Source organism: Acinonyx jubatus, chromosome B2, assembly GCF_027475565.1.
Source record: "Acinonyx jubatus isolate Ajub_Pintada_27869175 chromosome B2, VMU_Ajub_asm_v1.0, whole genome shotgun sequence".
Lineage (NCBI taxonomy): Eukaryota > Metazoa > Chordata > Mammalia > Carnivora > Felidae > Acinonyx > Acinonyx jubatus.
The window spans coordinates 143,926,464-143,953,551 of NC_069385.1; the positions used below are offsets into that span (position 1 = coordinate 143,926,464).

At 41.4% G+C, this 27,088-nt stretch overlaps 1 protein-coding gene across 1 annotated transcript; it reads left to right on the plus strand.

Annotated features, from left to right (window-relative positions):
- Positions 1 to 23,714: 23,714 nt before the first annotated feature.
- On the plus strand, positions 23,715 to 24,179 carry LOC106968451 (nuclear transport factor 2-like). The gene is given in 3 exon segments (XM_053223406.1): positions 23,715 to 23,897; positions 23,900 to 23,917; positions 23,920 to 24,179. Coding segments are annotated over 3 exon segments (420 nt in total). The 5' UTR covers positions 23,715 to 23,755.
- The last annotated feature ends 2,909 nt before the right edge of the window (positions 24,180 to 27,088 follow it).

Below are 27,088 nucleotides of genomic sequence, written 5' to 3' on the forward strand. Positions count from 1 at the left end.
AGTCTACTTATATGCAATATATACTTCACTGAATGACACATGCACAGATTTTATTAATAACAGCACTAACAACAATATCTTTTATGTGTCTTCCAAGTTCTAGACACTTTATATGCATTATCTCATTTATTCCTAACATCCTATAAGGCAAGTTATCTTCCCCATTTCACATGATGGAGTTGAGTTTCAAAGGGGTGAAATAACTATCTTAAGCCCACACAGCCGGTAAGTACCAGAGTTTGAATTCAAATCCATGCAACCAGCTTCCAGAGCACAGGTTCTTAAATGGGCTGTACTGTTTAGAATCTTAGAATAGCTCTGATTTCAAAAACCACTCCTTTTCTACTACATAAAAATATCTTAAAGGGGTGCAAATATCAGGAAATACATAGAATTTCTGAGTAAAATTCGCTGTGTAAGGATTAGGTGGAGGCTTGCTAGTGAGGGAAAAACAAAGGCAAGAACGATTATCCTGGCCAGCTGAGCAGTAATACAAATTTGGCAAGGAGATGGCAAAATAGCAACTTTCATACCTCACTGAAGTATTATAAATTGGTGAAGACTCTATGGCATGTGCTTTGGCAACGTCTAACAAAATTATACACATAAAATACAGCTCAAAAATACATTAAAAAGAAAACACAGGACACTGGAGAAAGGGATTGTGAAGGACATCTTTTCACTGTATAACTTTTCCAAGTTTTGAATGTTAAACTATGTGAATGTTTCCTTATTAAAATATAAATGTAATTTAAAATCAACAAACAAACAAAAATAATGACTGTTTCAAAATACCTCTACTCTAACCAGTTCAGGTTCAAAAGAAATTGGTGGTATTATACCCACACTCCTCACCTGCTCAATCCTCTTCCCAAACCCTGACTGGTACATATTTGATGGCTAAATTTCTTATAAATATAAAAACAATATAATTTCATTAATCTTCAAATGTCTGTAAACCCCGCTGGGACTTTAATCCATTTGTATGTTACACCTACACAGCCTATTCAATTTTTATTTTGGTATCAGTATTTTTTAAGAAATATTTTAATCTAGGGGAGCCTGGGTGGCCCCGTCCGTTAAGTGGTGACTCTTGATTTTGGCTCAGGTCATGATCTCATGGTCATGAGATTGAGCCCCACATCAGGTTCTACACCGACAATCTGAAGCCTCCTTGGGATTCTTTCTCTCCCTCTCTTTCTCTGCCTCTCCCCAAACTCACTCACTCTCTCTCTCTCTCAAAATAAACATTTAAAAAATAAATATTTTAATCTACTGCCTTATCAGATGCCCTCAACATCTGCAAAGAGCATGAGGTGGCGAAGGAGCCTGTTCCTTCAGTAGTTGAGCAGTCTTACTTAAGAAGTGAACTTTTAATAGACATGAAATCCAAAATATTTTTTTTCTTGAAGGGAAATAATTTTCAAAGCCTGTGGAGACTCTGAATGTGTGTGTGCGAATTAACATGACTCAACTTCAGAGAAAAATGGGGCGGGATCCCCTTCAGCTCTGGGCTTGGGGTATGGGAAGCAGCCACCCATGAAGCAGCTACCTATGACTACCTCTTCCTCATTGTGTGAGATGCTGTGGAAGATTTAGACAAGTGTGAGGAAACTTTAACATTTCCTCTCAGACGTGGGTATGTGCCCTCTAAATAGCTGAACCAGAGCCTAAGTTAGAAGGAGGCAGGAGAGTGCCACTGGGCAACAACTGAATGCCCACCAGTTTTGCCGTTCAGAGGCCATGGGCCCACCATGTGCCACAAAAGGGGAAGTGCATGTGGGACTCTGATACTGAGGTACTTCTAATACATGGGACCCATGATTCTTTGTGAGAGAGCACATTTCACTAACTTAGTCTGCTGCTTTAGAAAAATAGACCATCATCAATAGCCTTATATTACTCACTTGATGGCATTATTATTATCTCCATTGTCATCATTCTTGACCATTTACTGTGTGCCTCTATTTGCCAACTACATCAGTAGGCATTTTGCATACATTTTCTCTAACCATCACAGTGATCTGAGATGGCAAATACAAGCTCTTCTTTTTAATGAGGAGAAACTGAGGCTCAGAAAGATTAAGTGACCTACCAAGATTACCTGGTAGAGCCAGATGGGAGCTCAGGTCATCCCGACTCCTTGAACTACAAGATCGCCTTGTAACTACCTAGATGGAATTATTTACAAAAAGATTAGCCAACCAAAGCAGCATCAAACATACTTGAGGTCTACAAATGGTGTCAGTGGGTCATACAATCTCTCAGCCTCTCACAATGAACATCACCCCAGATTACTCAGAGTCTCCTCACAAAGAACAAGAGTTCTCTGCCCTATCACCCTCCCTCTCATGTCTACAAAAATTCATCACTCTCCATTCTCAGAGTGGGATGAAGAGCTTTCTTCTAGCCAATTGGCTTTCACAAACCCTCAGTTCCTCTGAAGCCCAACCTCCTTCAAAGCAGGTATGTCTCCCTAGCAGAAGCCTTCTCAAAGACCTCTATATTAGGGAAGCAAGAAGGGCAGAAAGTCTACTACCCAGAACATTTATTTTCTCCTGATGTGGACTTTTCCTTGGCCACAAGTCCATCTCAAGTAGAACTGCTCTATATGGCATTTCAAGTTTTTATATCTTGGGTATCTGTCTCTCCTCCTTTTCACAACACACCTTCTGAACATCAGGCTTTCTCTAAGGACAATGATATGTCTCACAACTCATTAGGAATTCCTCTTTTTCACCACTATTGGCTATGATGGTTTATCAAGAACTGATAGGAAGAACATATGTGTGTTAATGAAGGAGATGGCCTCCTCCCCCCTGTTCAGCCATGAACACCAATAGGGAAGCCAGCAGAAGAACCATGGCATCGAGCAACTCAGCTCCCTCATCATCCAGAAAGACACATGGCTTGTGCTCTCTATGGCCATAAGGAAGAGTTTCTCTCTCTCTCTCTCTCTCTCTCTCTCTCTCTGTCTGTCTGTCTCTCTGTCTCTCTCTCTCTCCCACACACACACACACCCCAACTCTCACCCATTCTTTAGCTTACGAGTCAAATTGTATCCTCATTTTTTAGAGGACCTTCCTCTGACTTACCTATCCCTAAGCTGGACTTTCTATCCTCTGAACAAATGACAGCATTTGTTATTGATGCTTGTTGGCACTTGACATATACAACATTATTTTCATAAAAACAATTATTAGCTTCTTAAATTACACTATAAGTTCCTTGGAAATAGCAACTAAATTTTGTCCATGACACCCAGAGTGATGCTTTCTTTGCCCAGAGCAGACATTCATGAAGAAAAAGTTTAAACATAAAATGATATTTTAAACTAAAATTTTAAAATGCAAGCATTACCATGAATATTGTACCCCTTCAAGGTAATATTTGAGTGTTATACACTTACTCAAAGATATTTCTATTAACCCAATACATGCATAATAACCCTCTTGTTTCATTCCCTCATATTATTTTAAATTTGTTCAAAAAATAATTGTCATAAGTTACCACGAGCCAGGAATTTTGATAGATACCAAAGACTTAATGTAGAACAAAACACCAAACAATAAGAAACCTATAAATTATATGAAGAATGAAGCCATATGTGAAGATGTACTACAAGAGACAGTGGGAAAGTTGAGTTGTGAAACACTTGCTGTAGCAGCACAAAGAAGACCCCAGACAGTCCTCACCAGAAAGTTCTAGAACAAGTAAGGCTTTTACAGAGAGAGAAGGGGACAGGCATTTCAGAAAACACAATAGCCTATCCAAAGGTACAAACATTGGTAGCAGGCAATACCTGTGGTGTACTTGAGAAAGGCAAGAGGCTGGAGCTAATCTTCATCCTTTGAGGATCGACATGATTTTGTTTTAGAACAAAAACTTTTGTCAAAGTCCTCTCAAAACCAAGACTGATGGACAAAATAGTCAATAAAATCTTGGTAAAACCACTGGGCCTATGGATCATGAACTTCATCTGGGGGAGTATCTAAGATAGAATTAACAGATTTGAACAACAATACAAATTTCTTCAGGGTATAAAGCTCTCTTCAATGCATACATTTTGGTAAGTCTGTTTGAAAATTAATCTTAACTTCTTTCAATCCAAAGCTCCTATTTATAATTTAACAAAAGAATCAGTAATTTATGAAGAGTAGAAGTTAATAAAATCCTGACTTCAAATTATGTTTGACATTATTGGCCCAATTACTATGAAGAGATAATTCTGTGTCATTGGATTAGACAATTGGAAACTATTAGAAATAAGACCACATTTTTTTCTTTTGGTCTCAAACTGTTTATTACTTGCAGCTTACAGACAAAGAAATAAAATGTTTTCAACTTTTTCTAGGATCATTTATAAGGTTTTGTCTCATGCTATATTCTTAGTGATTTTTACCAGATCTTGCCATAAGAATAAGCACATTATTGTCAAAAGCTTGCCAAAAAAGCCAAATTACTCTTAGCCTTTTGGTTATCAAACAATTGAATGTTTATGGTAGAAGGTGTGGAAAATACTGGAAAGTCAAAATACGAATGAAAATTACCCATGACCCTTACCACAGTCATTATTTTAGTAAATGTCCCTCCAGTTCATTTTTCTATTCATTTGTATTTTTTTGAAAACAATAATCATTAAATAGATGTTTTGTATCATAATCATTTTTGCTTAATCATATATTATGAATATTGACTACTAGAAATTTAGATTCAGTTTTTTCCAAGTCAGAAAGCCAAAGAAAAAAGTGATCAATTTGGCATAGAGTACCATTTTCTTTTTCAGTACTGAGGAATAATCAACATGGCTTCATTTAACCATGATGTCCTGCGTGGCAAACACTCGCTGTGGGGACAGCTTACTTGGCAAGACGCACCACAGACTTAAGATAACTAACTCCAAATGGATCCTTTGTTTTATTCCGTAAAAACAAACGATTTTTACTTTTAGTGGTATGCAGATTTAATTTCTTCCATACTGCCTTTCACCAGAATACCATCCAGTACAATGGTCACAAAGACCACTAGCTCACGTTTGGCCTTTGTTTAGGCAAGGCCCGCTTTGTTGCTGATAGGTAATTTTCCCTGTAAATTCTGCTTTATACCACTGGAATGAAAAAAAATGCAAACAGATATTAAAGCATTTAATGGGAAAAAATTATTTCCATGGTATTAAGCAACATTTGAAGAATTTTCAAGAAAGAAAAAAAAATCAGGACTGAAGTCTGAAGTCACTGAACAGAGAAAATGAACTAAGGCACTGAATGAAGTGTACTAATGTCAAATCATGGTTTATGTTAGAAGATGTGGAAGACACTGGAAGGCCCAAATAAAAAGAACAGAACTCAACCATGGCTCTTGCAGCTATGATTTTGGCCACTGTCTCCCCTAATCTGAGATGTCTGTGTTCTACCCAACTATCACACAGGGTAGAATCCATTTTCTATGACTGGTTTAGGGCAGTGATTTTCACATTGCCAATTACTACCCTTAGGTACATGGGAAAATCAATTTAGTGTATCACAACTAGTATTTTAAAACTTGAAATAGAATAAAATAGAAAATATATGAGTGAATTGCACAACATAAGAGCAAATATAATTTCTAAAACATTGAAAGCCAGTGGGTAGGTAGGTCCAGAGTAGGTCTGATTTTAAATGTTCAAAAGCCCCAGCTCAGAGCACAGCTTTCCAAGTGCCATCCTACTGATGGGTTCACAATGGATTACATTTAATCGGGAGAGGCTGATTTCACCAGCTCTCAGGGTAGCCAGCCAGGGCCGAAATTTGTGGGAACCCCCAGACCAGTTCCTTGAAGGGGTGAAACATTATCTGGGGTTCTCAGAAGGCACCCTGAGTGCAAAAAGGACTGTTGGTCATGTGGCAGTCCTTGTGGTCACACGCACAATAAGGGCCACCCAGAACATGCTGTTCACCCCACAAGGTCCTGGCTCTGGCCAAGATGTCCATCTGGACATCTAGTTCTGTAACCAGCTGAGATCACACTGCTGCCATTGTGAACAGGGAGCCCTGATGGAGTTCATTTTCTAGGCTCCCAAGAGTCAGAAAATGTGGCTCAAAATAAGGTAGTTGTACAATTGGGGCAGGATGTCCATGAAGGTCCAGGAAAGATCCCCAAATCTCTGCATTTATATATATTAAGCCTATCTATCCTTCTGTAATGGATATGACCTTTAGTAACATCCAAGCCAGCTGAATGTGACTGCTTTAACAATCACATGGGTCATCTGCAAATTAGGTTTGATCTATATTTTGGGAAACTTATTATAAAAATTCTATGATAAAATTCAAAACTCATTCACATTATCACCAGAAATTTCATCCTTACCTACACTGATGAAATAGGAAGAATGTTGGGCTCTTTACATAAAATGTCAAATGTTATACATTTTTGAATGGTTGTAAAAATGGCTTTAAATTTTATATCACCTACTTGTGCAAAATAATTCTCATAAGAATGCAAAAAGAATTCTTAAGAACTCAGAGAGATCACCATTAAAGAGGTTTAATCAAAAGTTTCATTAGCCATTTCAAACTGATATGAAATGGTAATGTTCACAGATGCAAACTCCATTCATCATTAAAATCTGTGAGCAGAAATTATTCGGAAATTTTATATAAATTCACTAACTAGCATTTTTGGTTTTGTTTTTACAACATAATAGCCTACAATATAAAGGAAATGCAATGAACTTTTTAAACCCAACCTCATCAAAAATCAAATCAAGGGGCGCCTGGGTGGCGCAGTCGGTTAAGTGTCTGACTTCAGCCAGGTCACGATCTCGCGGTCCGTGGGTTCGAGCCCCGCATCGGGCTCTGGGCTCATGGCTCAGAGCCTGGAGCCTGTTTCCGATTCTGTGTCTCCCTCTCTCTCTGCCCCTCCCCCGTTCATGCTCTGTCTCTCTCTGTCCCAAAAATAAATAAAAAACGTTGAAAAAAAAATTTAAAAAAAATCAAATCAAAATACTTAAAATATGTAAAATATATAATGAGATATGTGTGTATATATATATAGTGTGTGTGTGTGTGTGTGTGTGTGATTTTTTTTTAAGAAAAATGATATTACCTAACAGAAGACTAACTGGACTAATTCACTGCTGCCCAGCCCTGCTGTTCTTTTTACCATGCTGAAGATCGGTGCCGTATGACTTGAACAAGACTCAGCATATCACTGATAATATATTACAGGTGCTGCACAGGGAGAGGATTAAACTGAAGGGGGCTAGTCTTTCACAAAGAATCGCAAATGAGCACTGTTGCCAGCCATCAATGCCATGGTATAAATGATTCTTGTAGCTTATTCAGAATGACCTTTTACAACAACGTTTTTGGTTAATTTTACATGCCAACTTGACTGGGCTCATGGATGTCCAGAAAGCAGGTAAAACGTTATTTCTGGGTGTGTCTGTGGGTGATTCTGGAAGAGATTAACACTTGAATCCAGAAACTAGGTCAAGAAGATCACCCTCACCAATGTGGGTGAAACATCACCTCATCTGCTAATGGTCTGAACAGAATTAAAAAGATGGAAGGGGTGCCTGGGTAGCTTGGTCGGTTGTGCATCCGACTTTAGCTCATGATCTTGCAGTTTCTGAGCTCAGGTCATGATCTTGCAGTTTCTGAGTTCAGGTCATGATCTTGCAGTTTCTGAGTTCAAGCCCCGCGTCAGGCTCTGTGCTGACAGCTCGGAGCCTGGAGCCTGCTTCAGATTCTGTGTCTCCCTCTCTCTCTGCCCCTCCCCTGCTCATGCAAGCTCATGCGTGCGCGCTCTCTCTCTCTCTCTCTCTCTCCTTCAAATATAAACATTTTTTTAATTTTTTTTAATAAAAAATTAAGATTAAAAAAAAAGACGTTAAGAGGTCTCATTCGCTTTTCTCCACCTAAGCTGGGATGCCCGTCTTATCCTTCGGACTCAGACCAGGACCTGCACCATTGGTTCCCTTGGCTCTCAGGCCTTCAGGTATTGGCTAGAAACCTATCATGGTTTTTCTGAGCCCCCATCTTGCAGGTGTTGGACTGTGGGACTTCTCGCCTCTGTAATTCATGAGCCAATCCCTCATAATAAATATATTTCTATATGTCTACATATGTCGTATTGGTTCTGTCTCTCCGGAGAGCCCGACTCAAGTTCTGTAATTGATGTGGCTCACCTGGTGGACCCACTGGGGACCAGACAAGGTAGAGTTGACTATAATCAGAGTGTCTACAATACTTGGGGACATCCTTCACTAGAGACTTCATGAATAAGATAAAAAGTGCTCATTAAGAAAAGCAGTCTTTTATATTTATTTTACAATAGAAATACCTCAAGCAGGACTATAGACCACCATCTCTGAATACTCTTTATGGTTGGATTCTCTGAATATCCATAAACCACTTACTTAAAAGAACAGCCTCTGATATGATCTGCTTTCATTCCCTTTTTTGCAGGACCACCTCAACCTCTTCTGTACCCCACATCAGTCTCAAGTTATGTTTTCTTCACAAAATTTGGGACCTTCTTATTTGACAACCTGTCTGACTTGTTAATGCAATAGCTTAGAGCTCACTGTAGAAAAACGGACTGATCCCAGGCATGGGATTTTAAAATCAGGCTTTTCCATGTGTAAGGTTGAAGGCGAGTAAGAAAGAGAAGAGGGCTTCCCAGCCAGAGGCTGGGGGCCGCTACAGACTCTCCCTTGACATATCAAAATGACACATTTTCCTCTACATGTAGGTATAACCCAAGGCCCTGCTAAGAATTGCTTTGTGGTCTGCCTGAGAAACAGGACTGTGTGGTCACAAGGGAGAAAGATCTACAAAGGTTATTTGAAAGGCTATGATAACATACCTTTGAAAGAGCCCATAGTATATCTCTAATAAATGGCATGGGTCCACAAAGCTACTGCAGTGCTAGGTCAGGGAGACACTGGAAATGTATGAAGAAGCCACACTGTTTGTGCAGAGAAGTAGAACACTGAAGTTCCTGTTGCTAATTGAGATTTTAACTTTCGTAACACATGACATGGGTTTCTGTTGAGACAACCTTCCTCTTCTGTACCAAGACGGCACTGATTCACGTGTACAGAAACCTATCCCTTCCCACACACACTATGCAGAGTAGACACCCGCCATTTTACTTATGGCCCGGGAGTGGTTTCCCTCTCATCGTACACGCGTGTCCTTCGTCATCAGTCATGTTCTGTGTATTCAGACCATAAGCTCCAGGAGAAGGAGCTATTTCACCTAGTTCCCCAAGTAGCCCAACAGCTTACAGGTGCACAATAAACACATATGAATAAACAAATAAATGGGAAGATATATTTTATCCATTCTAGTACAAAGAGTGACTCCCTAACTGGCATCCAAGCTGGAAATTAATTCCTCTCCCATCCCAGGCAGAAACATGAAAACTTTAACAAATTCCTGTGAAGAAACACCAATCTGCCATAGCGTTAGTGGTGTTCCTAACTGAACCACTCATGCGTTACATTGTAGGCACCACCACAATAACCATTATTGCCATGGGTAGCAAATAATCGAAAGTGAGGAGACAAGTTCTGTTCTTTATTTCACCCTGACTGCAAACTCTGAACTCCCAATCTCCCTTTTCTCTTCCACTCACAATAGTTCTGGGTAAACAACTACACACCAGGTAAGAAAAACAGCCAGTATCATTTGCAAACTTTGGGCCTCGGTGTTTCTTAACTAAGAGAACTACGTCATTAGTTTACTGAAGACTTCCTTTTAAAAAAAAAAATGTGTATGTAATGGCTTCTATTTTTTTATTTATTCCCCCCACCCCATTAGTACCTAATAAAATATAGATGAAGAAAGGACACTCAAAATATGTAGTGGAGTCTGGGGTGCCTGGTGGCTCAGTCGGTTAAGTGTCCGACTTCAGCTCAGGTCATGATTTCACGGTTCGTGGGTTCGAGCCCCACGTCGGGCTGTGTGCTGACAGCTCAGAGCCTGGAGCCTGCTTCGGATTATTCTGTGTCTCCCTCTCTCTGCCCCTTCCCCACTCACACTGTCTCTCTCTCTCTCTCAAAAATAAACATTAAAAATTTTTTAAAAATATGGTGGAGTCATACTACACTTCTACAAAAAGTACGGGAACCAAACACCAGTTCAATCGCCAGGAAATTCGAGGAAGCTGTCCTTGCACTGTGACAAGTGGAGAGAGGCAGCCCCCATTCTCCCAGGGGGCCCACAGACTGAAGATGCTTCAAAGCAAACTCCCCAAACTCTGTCTTACAGGGTAATGCCTTTTAAAGGAGACAAAAGTCACCCCCTCCCCCTCTGCTCTTTATACCTTTTTACAGTATTTTGGAAACAGCACGGGAAGTGACTTGTAGCTGAAAAGCCATTTGCAGCATCACTGAGCCACTAATGGCAGCCCCCTCCCAGCAGGCTTATTTGTAAAAATACGACTTTCCGTTAACCTGGTGAGCTGCATGCTTCCAATAACATCCGGCAGTCCAGAGCCGATTGTGAATATACCCCAGGTTCCAAGTGGATCATGGAACTAAATCATCTCTTATTCCAGCCTGCTCATTTTGAACCGACTCATTTTACAGTGTGGTTAGCATAGCCTTTGCAGTTAAGGATGATTGCTCAAAGCACTTAGGGCAATGTTGTCTTAGCACAGCATCTAGAGTGAGGCAGTTGACACAAATTGCATCGTATGCTGCTTGAGATTTAATGTTGTTACTGCCAGGAGAATATTTTTGCAAAGGTTACTGATGTATAACAAAATAAAACATGCACCAACACCAAACCCTCAATCAGACTTCTTCTTTACTCTGAGATTCCAATTATATCACTTTTCTTAAATGGAGGCTATTAACCAAGAAGACAGTCAACAAAAGTCTGTATTTCTCAATTAATATCACAAGCCTTTGGTATAATAACCACATGACAGAAAATACTGTCCATTGTACAAATCCTTTGTTTCCAAAATAAATGCAACGGCTGCTTCTAAGATTTCACACCGTAAGTGCTACATGTTTACTTTAACCTTCTCACTCTATGCTAAACCTTGCAACATTTCATTTCTTCTCTCTGTATTCTGTATTGAAGGAAAAGAAGGATAACGTAAGAAAGTCACTAGAAATATATGGAGGATATACCAGGTACACTGTAAAATGATCTCTGAGTAACAGAACATCCTTCTTTCATTTCCCGGAAGCATATTGTGCCAGAGGTCATAAACTTTAAAACTGCCCAATTAGATTTTATACCAAGCAATACAATTTAGCCTTCTGTGGATCCATGAACTCTGGCTCCCCGTGAATTAAATGGGCCCACAAATCACTACATACAAGATAACTTGCACAGCGTGTATATATGCCTATTAATTATTTCTCCAACGCTAATATAATTAAGAACTGGCCCTAATATGTTGGGTCCTTATTTTAATTGTTCTACATCCTGTAATAATTTCAAAGAAAGCTTTTTCTGTGCTAACCTGGCTTCATGATCAGAATTTTCCATGTCTCTGATTTCCATTTTAATTGGCCTGCTCTTAACAGGTCTAATTTTAGATTTAGCTATAGTTAGGTGTGGCTTTGGTCAGAGATATTTTTTCCTCTTCTATAAAGATCTACCTATTCACTGTTCGTCTCAGTGGGTACATGGGAAGGACAGAAATAAAAACAGATACAACTAAGAATAAATAGATTGCATTTGTTCTCATAAACTATCAGCATTGGTATGTTGGTTACCCATCATCTATAGCCATTTAATCGCACTGCTGGATATAACATAATAGTCTTCCAAAACCGGTAAGAGGATCAGAAAGGCAATGTCCCAAACATCTTAGGTCTTTCTTCGAGGTCTGGGGTCATCAAGATTATCATGTCTTCCATGTACCATGGCCATCCTTCAGGTGACCACAAAAAGAAAACTATGCCACAGGGCACTTGGGTGGCTCAGTCAGGTAAGTGACCGACTACAGACATCAGCTCACAGTTCATGAGTTCAAGCCTCACATCGGGTTCCGCACTGACAGCTCAGAGCCCGCGTGGGATTCTCTCTCTCCCTCTCTCTCTGCCCCTCCTCTGCACTCACTCTCTCTCTCTCTCTCTCTCTCTCTCAAAATAAATAAACATTAAAACAAATTTAAGAAAAGAAAAATATGCCACTAGAAAGGGAAATTTTCTCATCTCCAAACCATTTACTTGCTTTGAAGGAAAAAGCCTCCAAAACTTCCAGATGAGTGGGCTTAAATGGGTCAGCAGGCATGTTCTGTTGAGATATAACCTCTCCAAAGTTGGAAAACTATTCAATTTAACCTAAATCACTGAAGCCTCTAAAGTAACCTAAGCATACAAATACTCCTCTGGGAAGGTAAGTGTTTCTAATTCAAATTTCAGCCTTAAAAAGAATATAGACAAATGTAAAAGAAAAAAACCTGAAAATTGGGAAATGAATCCACAGAAATTTTTATAAGATGATTATTTTGGTATTAAATAAATAAGGGTAATTCTGGGACCAGTCTGATACTTTCTTTAAATCCTATTTTCAAATCTTTCAAGATAACATTATGAAACATTTTTAAAAGAGCTAAAAAAAAAAAACCTTAAAGAGGGGTGAAATAGACAGGATTATGTATGTGTGATTATATGAAACCAGAAACTCAACATGAATATTCAAGGTGATCCTGTGAAACTTAAAGGAAAGGTATAAATACATACTACAAAGTTGGTGAACCTGAAGACATTATACCACGTGAAAGAAGTCAGTCACAAAAGACAACACTTTAGGTAACTCCATCTGTAGAAAAGTCCAGAAAAGACAAAGGTATACATATATAAAGTGCACCAGTGTTGCAGGAGCTGGGGTGGGTGGTGGGATGGCAATGAGGAGTAACTGTGAACAGGAACAGGGCTCCTCCTCGGCGTGATGAAAACATTCTGAAATTAATGATAGTGGGGGGTGCACAACTCTGCAAATACACTAAGCCGTTGAAGGCACACCTAAAATGGGCAAAGTGCACAGTACATAGAATATGTCAGTGAAGCTGTGACATAAAAAACAACACACAAAAGTCAGCATGCTAATGTCCACATAAATAAGGATAAAAATCACCTGGTATCAGGACTCTTAATAATAATGGCCAGTGAATTTTCTCCTGAAACATTCCTAGATTAGTCACACAGATCAGAATTACCAACATTCAGAATGTGTTTTGTTTTGTTTTTAAGAGAGGTGAACATCTTATGCACCGTCTCAGGAAAGGTTGAGGTTTGAAGAGTAGGAACAATCACGTATATCATGGGGGCAAATTCCTTCCTATTCCACGGAAAAGGGCTACGGATCCATTGCCACAAAGGGAGAAGGGCTACTCAGCATCCATGTTGGACAGATTATCCACCTGATCCATCCATCCACTTCAATGGACCAAACCACTAGACTACTGGTCGCCTCTCTGGCTGGCTCTCCTGACCCTCAATACCAATTTGTTGTAGGTCCTCAGACACTTACAGTATACCCACATATCCTAACAACTGTTGTGTGGACATCCCTCTGCCCATCTCACTGGTTTTATTTTTATTTTTATTTTTCTTAATTTATCTAGAGAGAGAGAGAGAGCGCGTGTGGGAGAGGGGCAGAGGCAGGGAGAGAGTGAGAATCCCAAGCAGGCTCCACACGGCACAGAGCCCGATGTGGGACTCAAATTCACAAATTGCAAGATCACAGCCTGAGCTGAAACCAAGAGTCTGATGCTCAATGGACCAAGCCACCCCGGCACCCCTCACGTGTTTATAAAAACAAAGATTTACAACTCCACACCCAACTGAAATAAAGCTCAAGAACTCGAAGTGACCAATTTTTCACTTATGGCAAAGAAGTGTCTCTAAAACTATAAAACGAAATTAAATAAAACACTCGTGAACAGAGCCGGGAGTTGGTTTTACCAGCAGGCCCTCAACCCAACGTAGGCCACAAGTGACAAGAAAGAACTCACAGAAGCCAGTTTCACTCCTCCTGACAAATTCTGCAGGCATCGCCCATTTCACATACAAGCTCAGGAAGCCAGGTCACAGAGGGTCTGAGCAATGAATTTACAGTTTTATGAAACTAGAAATTAAAGCTCCTATCTCAACCTTACTTAACAAAATGACAATTTTTAAGGCATTCAGATCATGCCTACATGTTTACCAATACTTTCATTTTGGGGGTGAATTTATATAAATCCAATAGTGGATTTAAAAATACATGAAGAGGGGCACCTGGGTGGCTCAGTCAGTTGGGCGTCCGACTTTGGCTCAGGTCATGAGCTCACACACCGTGGGTTGGAGCCCCGCGTCTGACAGCTCGGAGCCTGGAGCCTGCTTCGGATTCCGTGTCTCCCTCTCTCTCCGCCCCTCCCCCACTCATGCTCACTCTCTCTGTCAAAAATAAACAAACATTAAAAAAAATTTTTTTAAATAGATGAAGAGGCAGATGAGATGAATAGATAGACAACAGATAGATAGATGATACAGAAAGAAAGAAAGAAAGAAAGAAAGAAAGAAAGAAAGAAAGAAAGAAAGAAAGAAAGAAAGAAAGAAAAGAAAGAAAGAAAAAGAAAGAGAGAGAGACTTGGAAAAAAGCACATTCAGGGTGAACTGCAAGATCAGTTGAAAGTCAACTATCCAAACCCAGGGCTGCTCATGCCTCTGACTCTTGAGGAGAAGAGATATGTGTCAAAGACCATACATGTCAAATATACTAGGGCCCATCAAACCTCTCTTAGCAATCAGGGAATATTCACCGGTGACTTAGACTAAGTCACTTGTCTGGTGATCCTGGCAGCAAATGTCAGAAAATGTTGCCCTTCACTTTATCTGTCACTGACACTTGACCAGAGTGCTTTTCTTTCTTCACCAGAGAAAAGAGAAAGTCAACTTAGTGGAGGAGGTATGGCTGTCAGGGCGATGACGGGAAATGCACACACATTTTGAAAATGATGGAGTGTCCCCACTGAGTCCATACTGTTCAGAACATTTGGGACAGTTGATTATCACCCTAGCATGATTCACAGAGAGCTCACTTCTTCTGCTGGCATGGAAACAAGAGGAAAGGCTAAGACATCCCATCCAGGAGAGATATATCTGGCACTGCCCACACAGGGGCCTCGCTGATGTCTGGGAGAGCATCCCTTCATGCCCTTGGCCTGAAAGATGCAACTAGCAAGATTTTGTAGAGGAAAGAGAGCACGAGTTTTGACCGTCATTGAGTTGGGTTAATTGTTGCAGCTGTCCCCGTGGTATGGAGTGGGGACAGAACAGAGACTCCACCCCACTCCAATGCAGTCTTTGGGAATTTTGGAAGATGGGGAAAATATGTAGAGGATGCGTGATTTTCCATGGAGAAAGACAGGGTCAATGCCCACATATCCTGAATTGTATTTCCCCCAGCAAACATCAGTGTCAAATAAGTAGCAGAGAGAGCATTTGCCACTGGAGCTCAGAGAGTGCATGGCCTGGTGGGAGCAAGAGCAGGAAGTATCACGTGGTCTTGAAGGCTGTGAAAGCTTCCATTAGATAAACAAGCGTACCCCAGTCGGTAGGCACAAGCTGAGCAAAATGTGCACCTGGAAAAGAGCAAGCCGATTGGTCTGGCCCTGCAAGAGAGGCTGTGTTCTCAGACTACACTTTGTCCTCTTGGCTGGAAGGAAGAGAGGCAGGAGGAGGAAAGTGAGGGAACACATAAGACACTGGTGTTCGGGATTAGCAATGGAGTGTGCTCACTCTGAGACCAGCAGTAATGGCGCCACGTCCCTGTAATGCACTCAAGCCACGAGCATCCTTTCTGTAAGAGACCCCTTCGGGTCATACATTGCGGAAAGCCACCCATGACCACACACCCTGCCTGCCACGTCTCTGGGCATTCTGAAAAGGACATAAAAGACTTAGCTGAAAAAAAGCTACAATTATTCCAGACATTTTAGAACACACCTCTGCCACGTTCAGAATGTCCCATCATAGGCTTTAACGTGTGAACTCGTATAGGAGAAAGTCTGGACTGAAGTCTCCTCTTGAAATGAAAGCTTACCTGTATCCAACTTTACCTCAAATTGAAACAGACTTTGGCAACTAATTGGAAGGTCTTCCTCTTACCCGAGCGAAAGTATCAGTAACTCCTTTTGGCTTTACGCTGGTTAATTTTTGATTATGAAGTGAAATTTGGAAATATGGATTTTGTTGTTGTTGTTAAGAGGCTAGGAGGAAATGTGTCGCTCAGGCAAGCTCTAGGTGCAAGCTTATTAATGATATATTTTCTTCTTTATACTTATCTGCATTCTCCAGTTTTCCTTTAAAAGGCCCATGTTATAGGGCACCTAGATGGCTCAGTCAGTTAAGCGTCCGACTTCAGCTCAGGTCATGATCTCACAGTTCATGTGTTCGAGCCTGCGTCGGACTCTGTGCTGACAGCCCAGAGTCGGGAGCCAGCTTGAGATTCTGTGACTCACTCTCTCTCTCTCTCTCTCTCTCTCTCTCTCTGCCCCTCCCCCACTCAGGCTCTGTCTCTCTCTCAAAAAATAGACATAAAAAAAAATTTTTCAATAAAAGGCACGTTTTTATATTCAGAAAAAAATGTCAAAAAAAAGAAAAAGAAAGAACAATATTACCATTAATCTTTAAGTTGGCAAAGCAATGAAAATAAAACAAAGCCAAAATGCCTACATGTTACCAGCGATTGGTTTCAACAAGAAAGTGAGTGACACCTTCTTCTTTCAACTCTTCTGCATTCTTCAAATTTTCTACCAAGAGTAAGTATTTTTAATTAATAAATAATTTGAGGAACAAAGAAAAATTGGAAAGAAAATGTTGCCTTATTTAGTTTTTAATTGCCTGGAAGTTTAAATGACAGTAATTATTTAACTGGAAGAAAGCTGAGTGGGCAGGTCCCACAAAGCTCACCAGAGATCGAGATAAGGACTCACCAAGAGTGTGCAGCAGAAGGCTTCCAAAAGCCTGGTCTCCAAAATATCAGTTCTTTTCGAAAAGAGCATCCACACCAACCTGCTAGTGTCTCTCACATTGTTGCTGTTAAATCATTTCTTCAGCTTCTAGAATACCAATGTCCTTGGGAAGGGGACTAGCAGCCAGAAGCAAATCAGACAAGTTGAAGGTGCCATGAAGAGAACGCAGACCTGGAGCGCCTGGGTGGCTCTGTCGGTCAAGTGTCCAACTCTTGACTTCGGCTCAGTCATGATCGCACAGAACCTGCTTGGGATTCTGTCTCCCTCTCTCTCTGCCCCTCCCCTGCTCGCTCACTCTCTTTCTCTCTCTCTCTCTCTCTCTCTCTCTCTCTCTCTCTCTCTCTCTCTCCCTCTCTCTCTCTCTCTTAAATAGAGAGAGAGAGAGAGAGAGGAGAGAGAGAGAGAGAGAGAGAACACAGACCCGAACCCAGGCTCCAGTGTCAAGGTTTTCTCTAAGTAGCAGTGAAATCTTGCACACCATCTTTAACTTCTTTTGCAATTGATTCTCTTTTCTATAAAATTGTCTATAAAATTCTATTTTCTATAAAATGAAGGGGTGGACTTAGAACCCCTGGTGAGTCTTCCTGGATCTAAATTCTGTTAGCGTAACTTAGCTTAGATGGCTGTCACCTTGAAAAACAAAGACCAGTGCTGAGGGCACAGAGAGAAAGATGGGTATGTGTTCAAGGCAGACATGGAGGGAAAAGGAAAAATCCAGGAACCAGGGATATTTCTGAGGTGCCCGGTCAGCACAAGAGAACTAGTCACAACCACATGCCCCCAAAGGAGATCATCTCTGCAAAGAAAAACTCTATTCACTGAACACATTTTTTTTTTTCTGAGTGGGTCTTAATTGTGAGTCAAGAGCCTCAGTTTAATTTTTAATGTCAAGACACCATAATATTATATGAGGTTTTTATTTAATTATCTTCTAACATTTATTTATTTTGAGAGACAGAGAGAACGAGTGAGCACAAGCATGAGTGGGGCAAGAACAGAGAAAGAGGGAGAAAGAGAATCCCACTGCACTGACCGCAAAGAACCCAATGCAGGGCTTGAACTCACAAACTGTGAGATCATGACCTGAGCCGAAATCAAGAGTCAGACACTTAACTGACTGAGCCGCCCAGGCTCCCCTATATGAGGTGTTTTTAAGTGACTTATTTTCTGGAGGAACTGCTGACAGTGCTCACTCTATCGGAATCCCTATAAAGCGGAGGTATTAAAACTTGGGTGGCCACGCTCCCAGATGCTTACACGAGTGAGCTCCCAGCTCCCTTTCAGCTGATTGACAGAAGACAGTAATGCGGGGTTCCTTCTGCTCGTGAATTCATCAGAAATGAGAGTGAGTGGAAAACACACACATACATAGTAGGCTTTTCTGTGGGCAGAAAGGAAGGGTTTATTTATTCTCCTCTGTAGGAAACAAAGAGATTTATTAATGAGGAAGGAGAAAGGCAGTACCAGTTTAAAGAGAAATGAATCAAGGACAGGAGGAAAAAAAAAAACAAAAAAAAACAAGTGTTTCCCTAGCAAATGACCTTATTATTTTAGAAGAAAAATATGTTCATGTTTTGAATGCATTTTATGCTGCTACACAATTATCTTCCTAGAGAACCGATTCAGATCACATTAAATGCATCAGCATGGCATAAAATAAATCCTGCAGCTTTTAGTGATGGACCACTCTCTCTCTTAAATTTCTGCCCTGCCACTCACTGCATGAATGGCCACAAGTTAAGCCCAACAATGAAAGCTGATCTTGTTCCTAAAATTTAAAAATTTGCTTTTACCAAGCCCTCCTTTTCATCATCAAGTTTCTGACCCTGATTCATCACAGCCCCACTGGCTAGACTTCTCCCCAACTAGACGAACTGAATTGTAAAAGTTGCTCAGTAGAAACTGAAAGCCTAAAATAAATGGGGATGATTCATTCTGAAGCCCTTTGCTATTTTCGGGCTTTTGGACAGAATCGCTGGCGTTCAGAAGTCATAAATGAGCCTGACTTTACACCATGATTTGTTAACTCAGAGAGGTCCACAGCCAAGTCTCAGACTGGATTCATGTGGAGGTCAATGATGCAAAGGTGATGAAGAGGGAAAAGTTTGCCACATCACTTTTAAAGTTTTATGAGTCAATCTATCATGCGTTTTTTGACATAGGTAGCCCAGCAATATTCTTAAAGGAATCCCGAAGCAGATGGCTAAGACTAATAGAATCAGTAACTCATATGGCTGGAAATCTTTAATTTTTTTAATTAAAAAAAAAAAAAAGCAAGCAACCATTCCTCTGGAGTACCTGACCAGTTTGACTTTAAGCTACAAAGTCACAGGCAATCTCTAAAAGGTAAACAAGTGACGACCGACCATTTACAGGATATACTTTGAGTAGTTTTTCTGGCAGTGTTGGTGAATTGAGAGTCTTCCGTCTGCACTGTCTTTACTGTCTTCCCCTGCCCAAGCTAAATACTTGTGAGATGGTCCAACAATGGCCAGTGTAAGGTGGTAGGCACCATCATCTGATTGATAGAAGCACCAATCCAAAAGCATGGCATGTCAGACCATAGATGTGATTCTAAGCCCTCAGTGATTCATCAAGGTACCCCAAACCTGTAAGCTCAAGCCTCAAATTTCACTCTTTAAATGCTAGACTATGCCAATGGAACAGCCATCAGAAGAGAACAGTGCTGGGAAAAAAAAAATTTTAACTTTTCCTTTCTCAAGCTATCTCTGGTTTTTGGAAGTGTACCCAAAATACACCAGGAACCAAAACCTAGGTTGAACTCCTCAATGTTAATCACAGCACGTGCAGCTAACACCTACAGATTGCCTACATGTGCCAGATACTCTTCCTAATGGCTTGTGTGCATTAACTCATTTAACCCAAGCCAACTACATCTGTCTTATTTCAACCAGAATCTAGTAGTAGGGCGACTGTCAAGAGAAGTAGACAAAAGGATCCCAACTCGGGGCTTTGGCCTTTAAAGGGCCTTAGACTGTTCCTCTCCCAGCCATGTCCCACCCCACATAGGCTACTGGATCCAAGAACCAAGAAAATATGCCCACCTGGAGCCCACACTCCCTGTCTAGACCACACCCTGGGTCCCAAGATTATAGACCCTGCCCAGGCAGCACAGAGCCTGCTTCCCAAACCAGAACTTCCTCTTCCCTGGGAGCTGAAAGGTGTCCAATGGATGGGCTAAAATAGATGTAAAGACATTAATTATTTAATTGATCCATTAGTACACAAATCCTAGTACATGGGTTTTCTGGAATCTCTTCTGATTATCAGAATTTATTTCTACCTCCTTGTTCTACATCTGTTTCCTGGAAAGGTGAAGGGGTTAGTTACCTGGACACAGGTAACCAGGTTAGAACCTGGACACAGGTTTGTGACGGTGGCACTTTCTTTGACGAGGGTAGAAAAAGAGTCTAAATTCTCACACACGTGGCTTCTTTCAGGAAAACATTCCTCTTCCACTAACATTTAATTCTGATTTTAAATACACACACACACACACACACACACATACACACACACACACACACACACACCCAGCATTTTCAGTTCCCAGGTAGAATAATTAACCAAATATCCAAATACCTTTCCATTCTTTGGCCTCCTGCGACAGATGCAATATTTTATGTCTTAGTTATTTAAGCCAGGATCCTTCCTGGTTGTTTTATGACTTAGTGACGATGACTGCATCATGTGCAGAGACTATGCCAGCCCAGTGTGGCACACACTTTGCTATGACACCCTGAATATAAGAAGAATCAATGGAATGTTTGCTGGATGCAAAACCCACTCCTAGGCTGTGACTGTGAAGCAGGAAGCTTTTCCAAGAAACCATATAAAATCATTACTGGGGGCGACTGTGTCTCATACAGCCAGACTGCATGTCTGCTTTTCAATCTGTAGACTTCAAATAGATCCAACACCTCCCTTCTTCCTCATCCGAGGAAAGCTCGGAGGCCAGCACCCACTGTTTACACTCATTACCGGGACAGGCAGCAGCAATCTAGGGGGACAAAATGCCGGAAGACTCTCATGTAACTAACTGTACTCAAATATAAAAATGGGATTTTTTTTTCTCTTTCTGAAGTCTGCTTCAAACCTTGCAGGCCACCAGCTACTTTCTATGAGCACCAGCCAAGGCCCAGATCTGAGCACAACCCCATCTCACGTTGCTGGGTTGACCGTCCAAGCATGTTTTTGAGCTGGGCTTCTCAACAGACAATGACTGTACAGCCCAGAGGACGTTTGGCAATGTCTGGGGGCATTTTTGCTCGTCACAGCCCAGGAAAGAAGGAAAGGATGATACTGTTCTCTAGTAAAGAGTGGGCAATGCGTGCAAGAGCTGGTGACAACAATGACCCGTCCATCCCCACATGCCAATAGTCCCAACGCTGAGAATCCTGTCTTAGAGGAACAAAGATAAGACAAAAAATGCTGCTCACATTGAAATTTAAATGGTTTCCCCTCTCGGGCGTCACTACCCGCACACAGCAAGAAACACTTAGATTGTTTATGGCGTCAGGCTGGGACCACAGAAATTAAACTTGTGGGTGGTACAGAACCAAGTATAATTCTGTGTTGCTATAGAACACCCTTCCCTATGAAGATCAAAACGCTTTTCAGAAACAGTTATTCCCCTGGGAGACAGAGCTGGGCATTAGAGGGATCCTCATTTCACAGATGAGAAAACAGGAATCTAAAACAGGTTGTCATTTGCTCAAGGTTATTCAATGAATCGGGTTTAGAGCTAGGGAAACCAGGAAAGGCCAGACATTGGAGAGAAGAATCCTGAAAGAATGTAAAAGGACAGAAACATGCTCTCAGCTGGATACCGTCTTAGTGACACACATCTTTTCCACATCCTGAACCTCTGATGTCAAGAAAAGCAGGGTTTTCCGTGATGGGCAGCTTGTGGTTCTCCCCAGAACCAGCAGCCCCAGAAAAGCCCCATGCCTCCTCCCTGCCAGCAAGAGCCCTCACCTGACAAACCCAATCCCCAGGGCTATTCTCCAGATGTTTATACTGTCAAATGATTTAATGGTCTGCAGAAATGAGTTGGTCTGTTCGTTAAAATAGTCATCATAATGAAAAAGACGGACGACATCTGCCCTTATCCTCTGTCAGTCTGTCACATCTATGTACCTCCTTCCTATCAATCACCATAGTATGCATTATGTAAATACCAAAGATGAAATGTCAGCCTATGTATCTAATTGTCCCTGTGTGCCATATGGGAATATGACTGGTGGACCTTGCTGTTCCCCTTTACAGCCAGCATTAATTGGCATCTTTGTTATCTAGCCATGGAGATTCTGATCGGAATGGTTTTAGGCCCCAGTAACCCTTTCAATGGGAGACATGATTCAGGCTGATTCTTACCCAAAGAAAAAAAATGCAGAGAAATCTCGGAAACTTTATCATCCTACTAATATTTGATCAAAAATATACAGAGTCATTTGCTATATTTGTTGATAAGAGAGGAATCCAAAAAGCCTGGAGATGAACATTTCTGCATTTCCCCCCCCAAAAAATGGGAGACCTGTAGAGAGAGGTGAAGTATGTTCACAGATAACTGGGGAAAACAAAATGGAAGGGTAATTTTCTCCCTCCAATTCCTGGGCTACTTTGCGGAACATGCATTTGTCCATCTTCAAGGACTGGATCATGAATGTCAGTGTAAGAACGGGCGTTAGAAGTCCTAGAAATGTAGAATTCTACTGGGCATGAATCCTATGTAAGATATCTCCAACAGCAAGACTTATGTCTCTGCTTTAATACTTTCAATGAAGAGGCATTCACAGCTTTGCAGGGTTCCACTTAGATGAAAGTAATTTAAAAGCATCAAAGAAGCAAATCCTGAAATGTCCTAGTGCACTCACCATAGTGTAGATGGTATTATCAAAAATTTTGTATTCATAAACACAACCTCCCTTGCCCAACTTTCTTAAAATGAAAATGATATTGAAGCTACCTTCAAGTCCCTATAGAAGTAAGCAATCTTCCTGTCTTATTTGCAAATATACACAGTACGTAAATTATTTTCATCTCAGAGGACAAGGAAATTTGACATATTCCATGTTGGGAGAAAAGATCTCCCCTACCCCCAAACATGCTGTATCCTGTCCTACCCAAAGGGGGAAAAAAAAAACTATGAATGCAATGGTAAGTGCTACGTTAATTACCAACACAGAGCTCAGTCCTGAAAATTCCAAAGTTTTAGTTGATTCCATGTTCAAAATGTTCCACATAAGGTCACCAGGAAAAACTGGCTGCATACAGTCTCGCAACTAATGAAATGAGATAAATAGCAAATGAGCCCACCAAAGGTATTTGCAATAAAGGTTTATCTTCTTACACAAGATAAACTGGAATCATTGTGTGTACAGCTGGAGGTTCTCTCCTGTTCCACTTACCCACAAGTGCAGACATGAAGAGTCATCTCTCTCTGTTCTGTATTTACTCTAAAGATTAGTGACAAGCTACCATGCTGCCCCTAGGGTTTTCGTCCTTGTTTATCTGAAAAAGTGCAAGGAGACTGCCACCATGGCCATGGAGCCAGCCCCTGGGAGACCCGAGGGTCTGTGAAGGCTGGAGCCCAGTGGGTGAAAGGTCAAGGTCACTTCTGCTCCTCAAAGGTCCTGGCCTCAGTCAGCCTGCAGACGACTGGAGTGAAGTAGGAAATGATGTATGTGTCAACAACCCTCTTGGAAGTCACAGGAGAAGCCATCCTGAAGGTCTCAATGAGGTCGGATGATATTCCAGAATGGGAGACAAGCCAATTTGGGAGCAGACCGGATCTGGCTTCATTCGAAATTACTACCAGTTAGTTGATAACAACAGACTCCAACTAGGCACAATTTGTATTGACACATCACGGGAAGGACAACAATTCCTAGGGAAAGATGCCATGTAGAGAAATTGTCTAGCCTCCGTTCCAGAAAACCCAGCACGGCATTGTGGCGCAAGACCATCATCCTGTGCCAGACAGCTGCATCATCAGCATGGTTGTGGGCCAGCTCAAGGTCGGTGGAGACCCCATTGTGGGGTTCCACCACACGTTCCTATTAAAGAACATCAACGATGCTTGGGTTTGCAGCAATGGCATGATCAGGCTTGCCCTGCACAAACTGACCTCCTCCCCCTCCCAGCCAGGCACTCTTGCTGTCTCCTCCCCCTCCTCTTCCTGACACTATTTGCATTCTGCAGATGCTCCAAATCCCATCCCTAAATGAGCCCTGCAGTGGGAGAGGGAGCCGGGCACACTACCCAGGTGTCGTGCGGGATGTCTGCATGCCAGACCAGGTGCATCTGCCAGAAGTTTGTGTTGTTCCAGTACATGCCTCGGAAAGACTTAAGTAATGCAAAGGTTTTCTTCTTCCTTTTTTTTTTTTAATCTACTGACAAGTTGCTCTAGTAACCCAAAAAAGTGAAAGATAAAGCAGCTGCCTCATTGCCCAGATATTGATTTGTTCAGATGTTACAATGCCTCGTGATACAATAAAACCATGAAGATTTTCTTTAAAAAAACAAAAAGAGAAGAAGAAGGAAGGAAGAAAAGAAAGAAAGAAAAAGTACAAGCAATCCGTTAAGGTTAAAGAGACAACATTAAGGAATGTGGCTGCACAGTCGTAAAGCCAGCGACTCTGGCCTGTGCTTAATCCAGGGCCTTGTTTAAAAGAGCTTTTCGATTTTAATTAAAATAAAATGGGCCCTGGAAGAAAACACGTCTCCTCCAGCAAGGATTGTATTCAGCTTGCTCTCTGTAATTTTGCCCATCACACTGCTGGCTGTTGCTTTTTGCACAGCTCTTAAATGGTGTCTAAATTGACCAGCTCTGTTGCCAAGGAAACGGACAGGACAATGCTAATAGAAGCTACTTAGGACACACTGTGAAAAGCTTAGAAATAAAATTGTTTGACATGAAAGGCACCGTGTCAGCAGCCAGGCAACTCTGTTAAAGGCTGCACTGAGCAGAAGATGGTGCCTTGTCTCCCCCTACTCTTTCCTCTCAAAATCTCTCCTAGAAAATGAATTCTGTCCCAGGAGCTTGGATGGCTTTTCCTATCAGAATCACTTTGTTTTCCTGGCTCAAAGTACAGAAAAATCCTCATGTTGTGGTTCTGAAGCACCCAGCACAGACTTCAATTTCTACCCATGAAAATAGGCTGCTTCCCCCCACACTTTTCTTTCCACCAACAAAGTCCTTTCCCCTCATGAATAAATTGCAAATATTCTGAATTTTCTAAGATTGTTAATTAAAACCCACTTGATTTAAGCTGCTTCTCCCATTTTGCACTCACAAACCATAAATTATGGAGGAGGTCAAAGAATGAATGGCAATTTGACATGAAGAGGTTGATTTATTGCTTCAGAAGGAGTTTTATACCAGATGTGGCAGGAGTCATAAATTAAATGCTAAATGTTATGTACTATTATGCTTTCAGGAATATAAATGTGTCTAAAATGCTATGCAGGTGGAATGATAAAAATATGAATCTACTCTCCTGGCAATTTTAAAAGGCCCTTTAAAGCTGTCAAAAAGAAAGTAAGCTGAAAACAACCTAGATGAGCTCCTCAGATGGCTTTTACAGCACACCCATGCTTTATAAAAGTAACCCTTTCCTATGGAATGCGGGACATTGGCTTCTGTTGGTTTGGGTGGGGAGAAGAGAGAAAGAATTCTTTAATCTAAAAAAGAGAGAGAGAGAGAGCATGAGAAAGGAAAAAAAGAGATTCGGGGAGCTCTGTGCTGCTGAGGCATTAGGACATGCATCCAAATCAGCATTCCCCACTCACTCCTCTACACATGACCATAATTTAATTTATCAAACCTCATCAGAAAGCCAATCTGGATGGAACTTGCCTAACTTTACCTAGCAGCTGCAGGGGCTATAATTATTGGGCTTAAAATATAAAATATAGAATAGGACAAGATTCAGATACATGAAAGCTTGGAGCTGCAAAGCCGCAGGAGAAAACTTCACCAGGGGGCAGGAGCTGTAAAGGGAAGGACTCGGTTTTGAGGGCCAGTCCATGCTGACCAGCAGCCAGGTGCTGGAACCAAAGGTAACGGCTGACCATCAACTCACGCCTGGGATGATGGTACTTGGGACACAAATGCAGACAAGGTGGCTCATCTGATCCCTGTTCCCCTTTTCCCAGAACTCTACCCACCCCTCTCTCCTAATTCCCCACCTCTCCGAGGTCTGAACACGCACTGTCTCAATTCAGTCAAGATTTCAACCTCCAGGTTTGAAAATCAAGCCCCTGTATTGTGGATACACTGGCCCCTCGGAGCGTATCCATGTAACCGCCTCTCCGACGTGCCAGTGTTACCCGCCAGGCTCCACAGCGGACACCCTGGCTGTCGTGGGAAACACGAGCCAGCTGCATTGGGCAAGAGGCACCTGTGCTGAAGAACACTCTGAAGGAAAGAAAAGGCCTTACAAGCATTTAGTGCTCTCAGGAAGGTAGCCAGATTTAGCAAATAAAAATATACGACACCTAATTAAATTAGAATTTCAGAAAAAAAAAAATGACTGATTTTTTTATGCAGATTCTGATTCCATAGGATAGAACCTGAGCATCTGCATTTTTACTGTTTATTTTTGAGACAGAGTGCAAGTGGGGGAGGAGCAGAGAAAGAGGGAGACAGAATCCCAAGCAGGCTCCGGGCTCCGAGCTGTCAGCACAGAGCCCGATGCAGGTATCAAACTCACGGACCATGAGATCATGACCTGAGCCGAAGTCGGATGCTTAACCAACTGAGCTACCCAGGTGCCCCAAAATAACTGATTTTTAGTGTAAGTATATCCCAAGTACTGCATAGGATATACTTACACTTATACTAAAAAAAAAAAAAAAGTGCCCATTGTTTACCTAATAGAAATTTAGCTGAGCGTGTTGTTATTTTATCTGGCAACTCCAGTTCTGATGCAATATCATCTGGCAACTCTAGTTCCGAGGCCATACCAATTACTTTCATCATATCAGTAATAGTTGACAACATCCAAAGTCTCCACTCCGTGGCCATGATGCGGCCATCACACTAGTGTATGTCTTGTTTTCCGAACACACAGTACTTCTAGTAATTCCC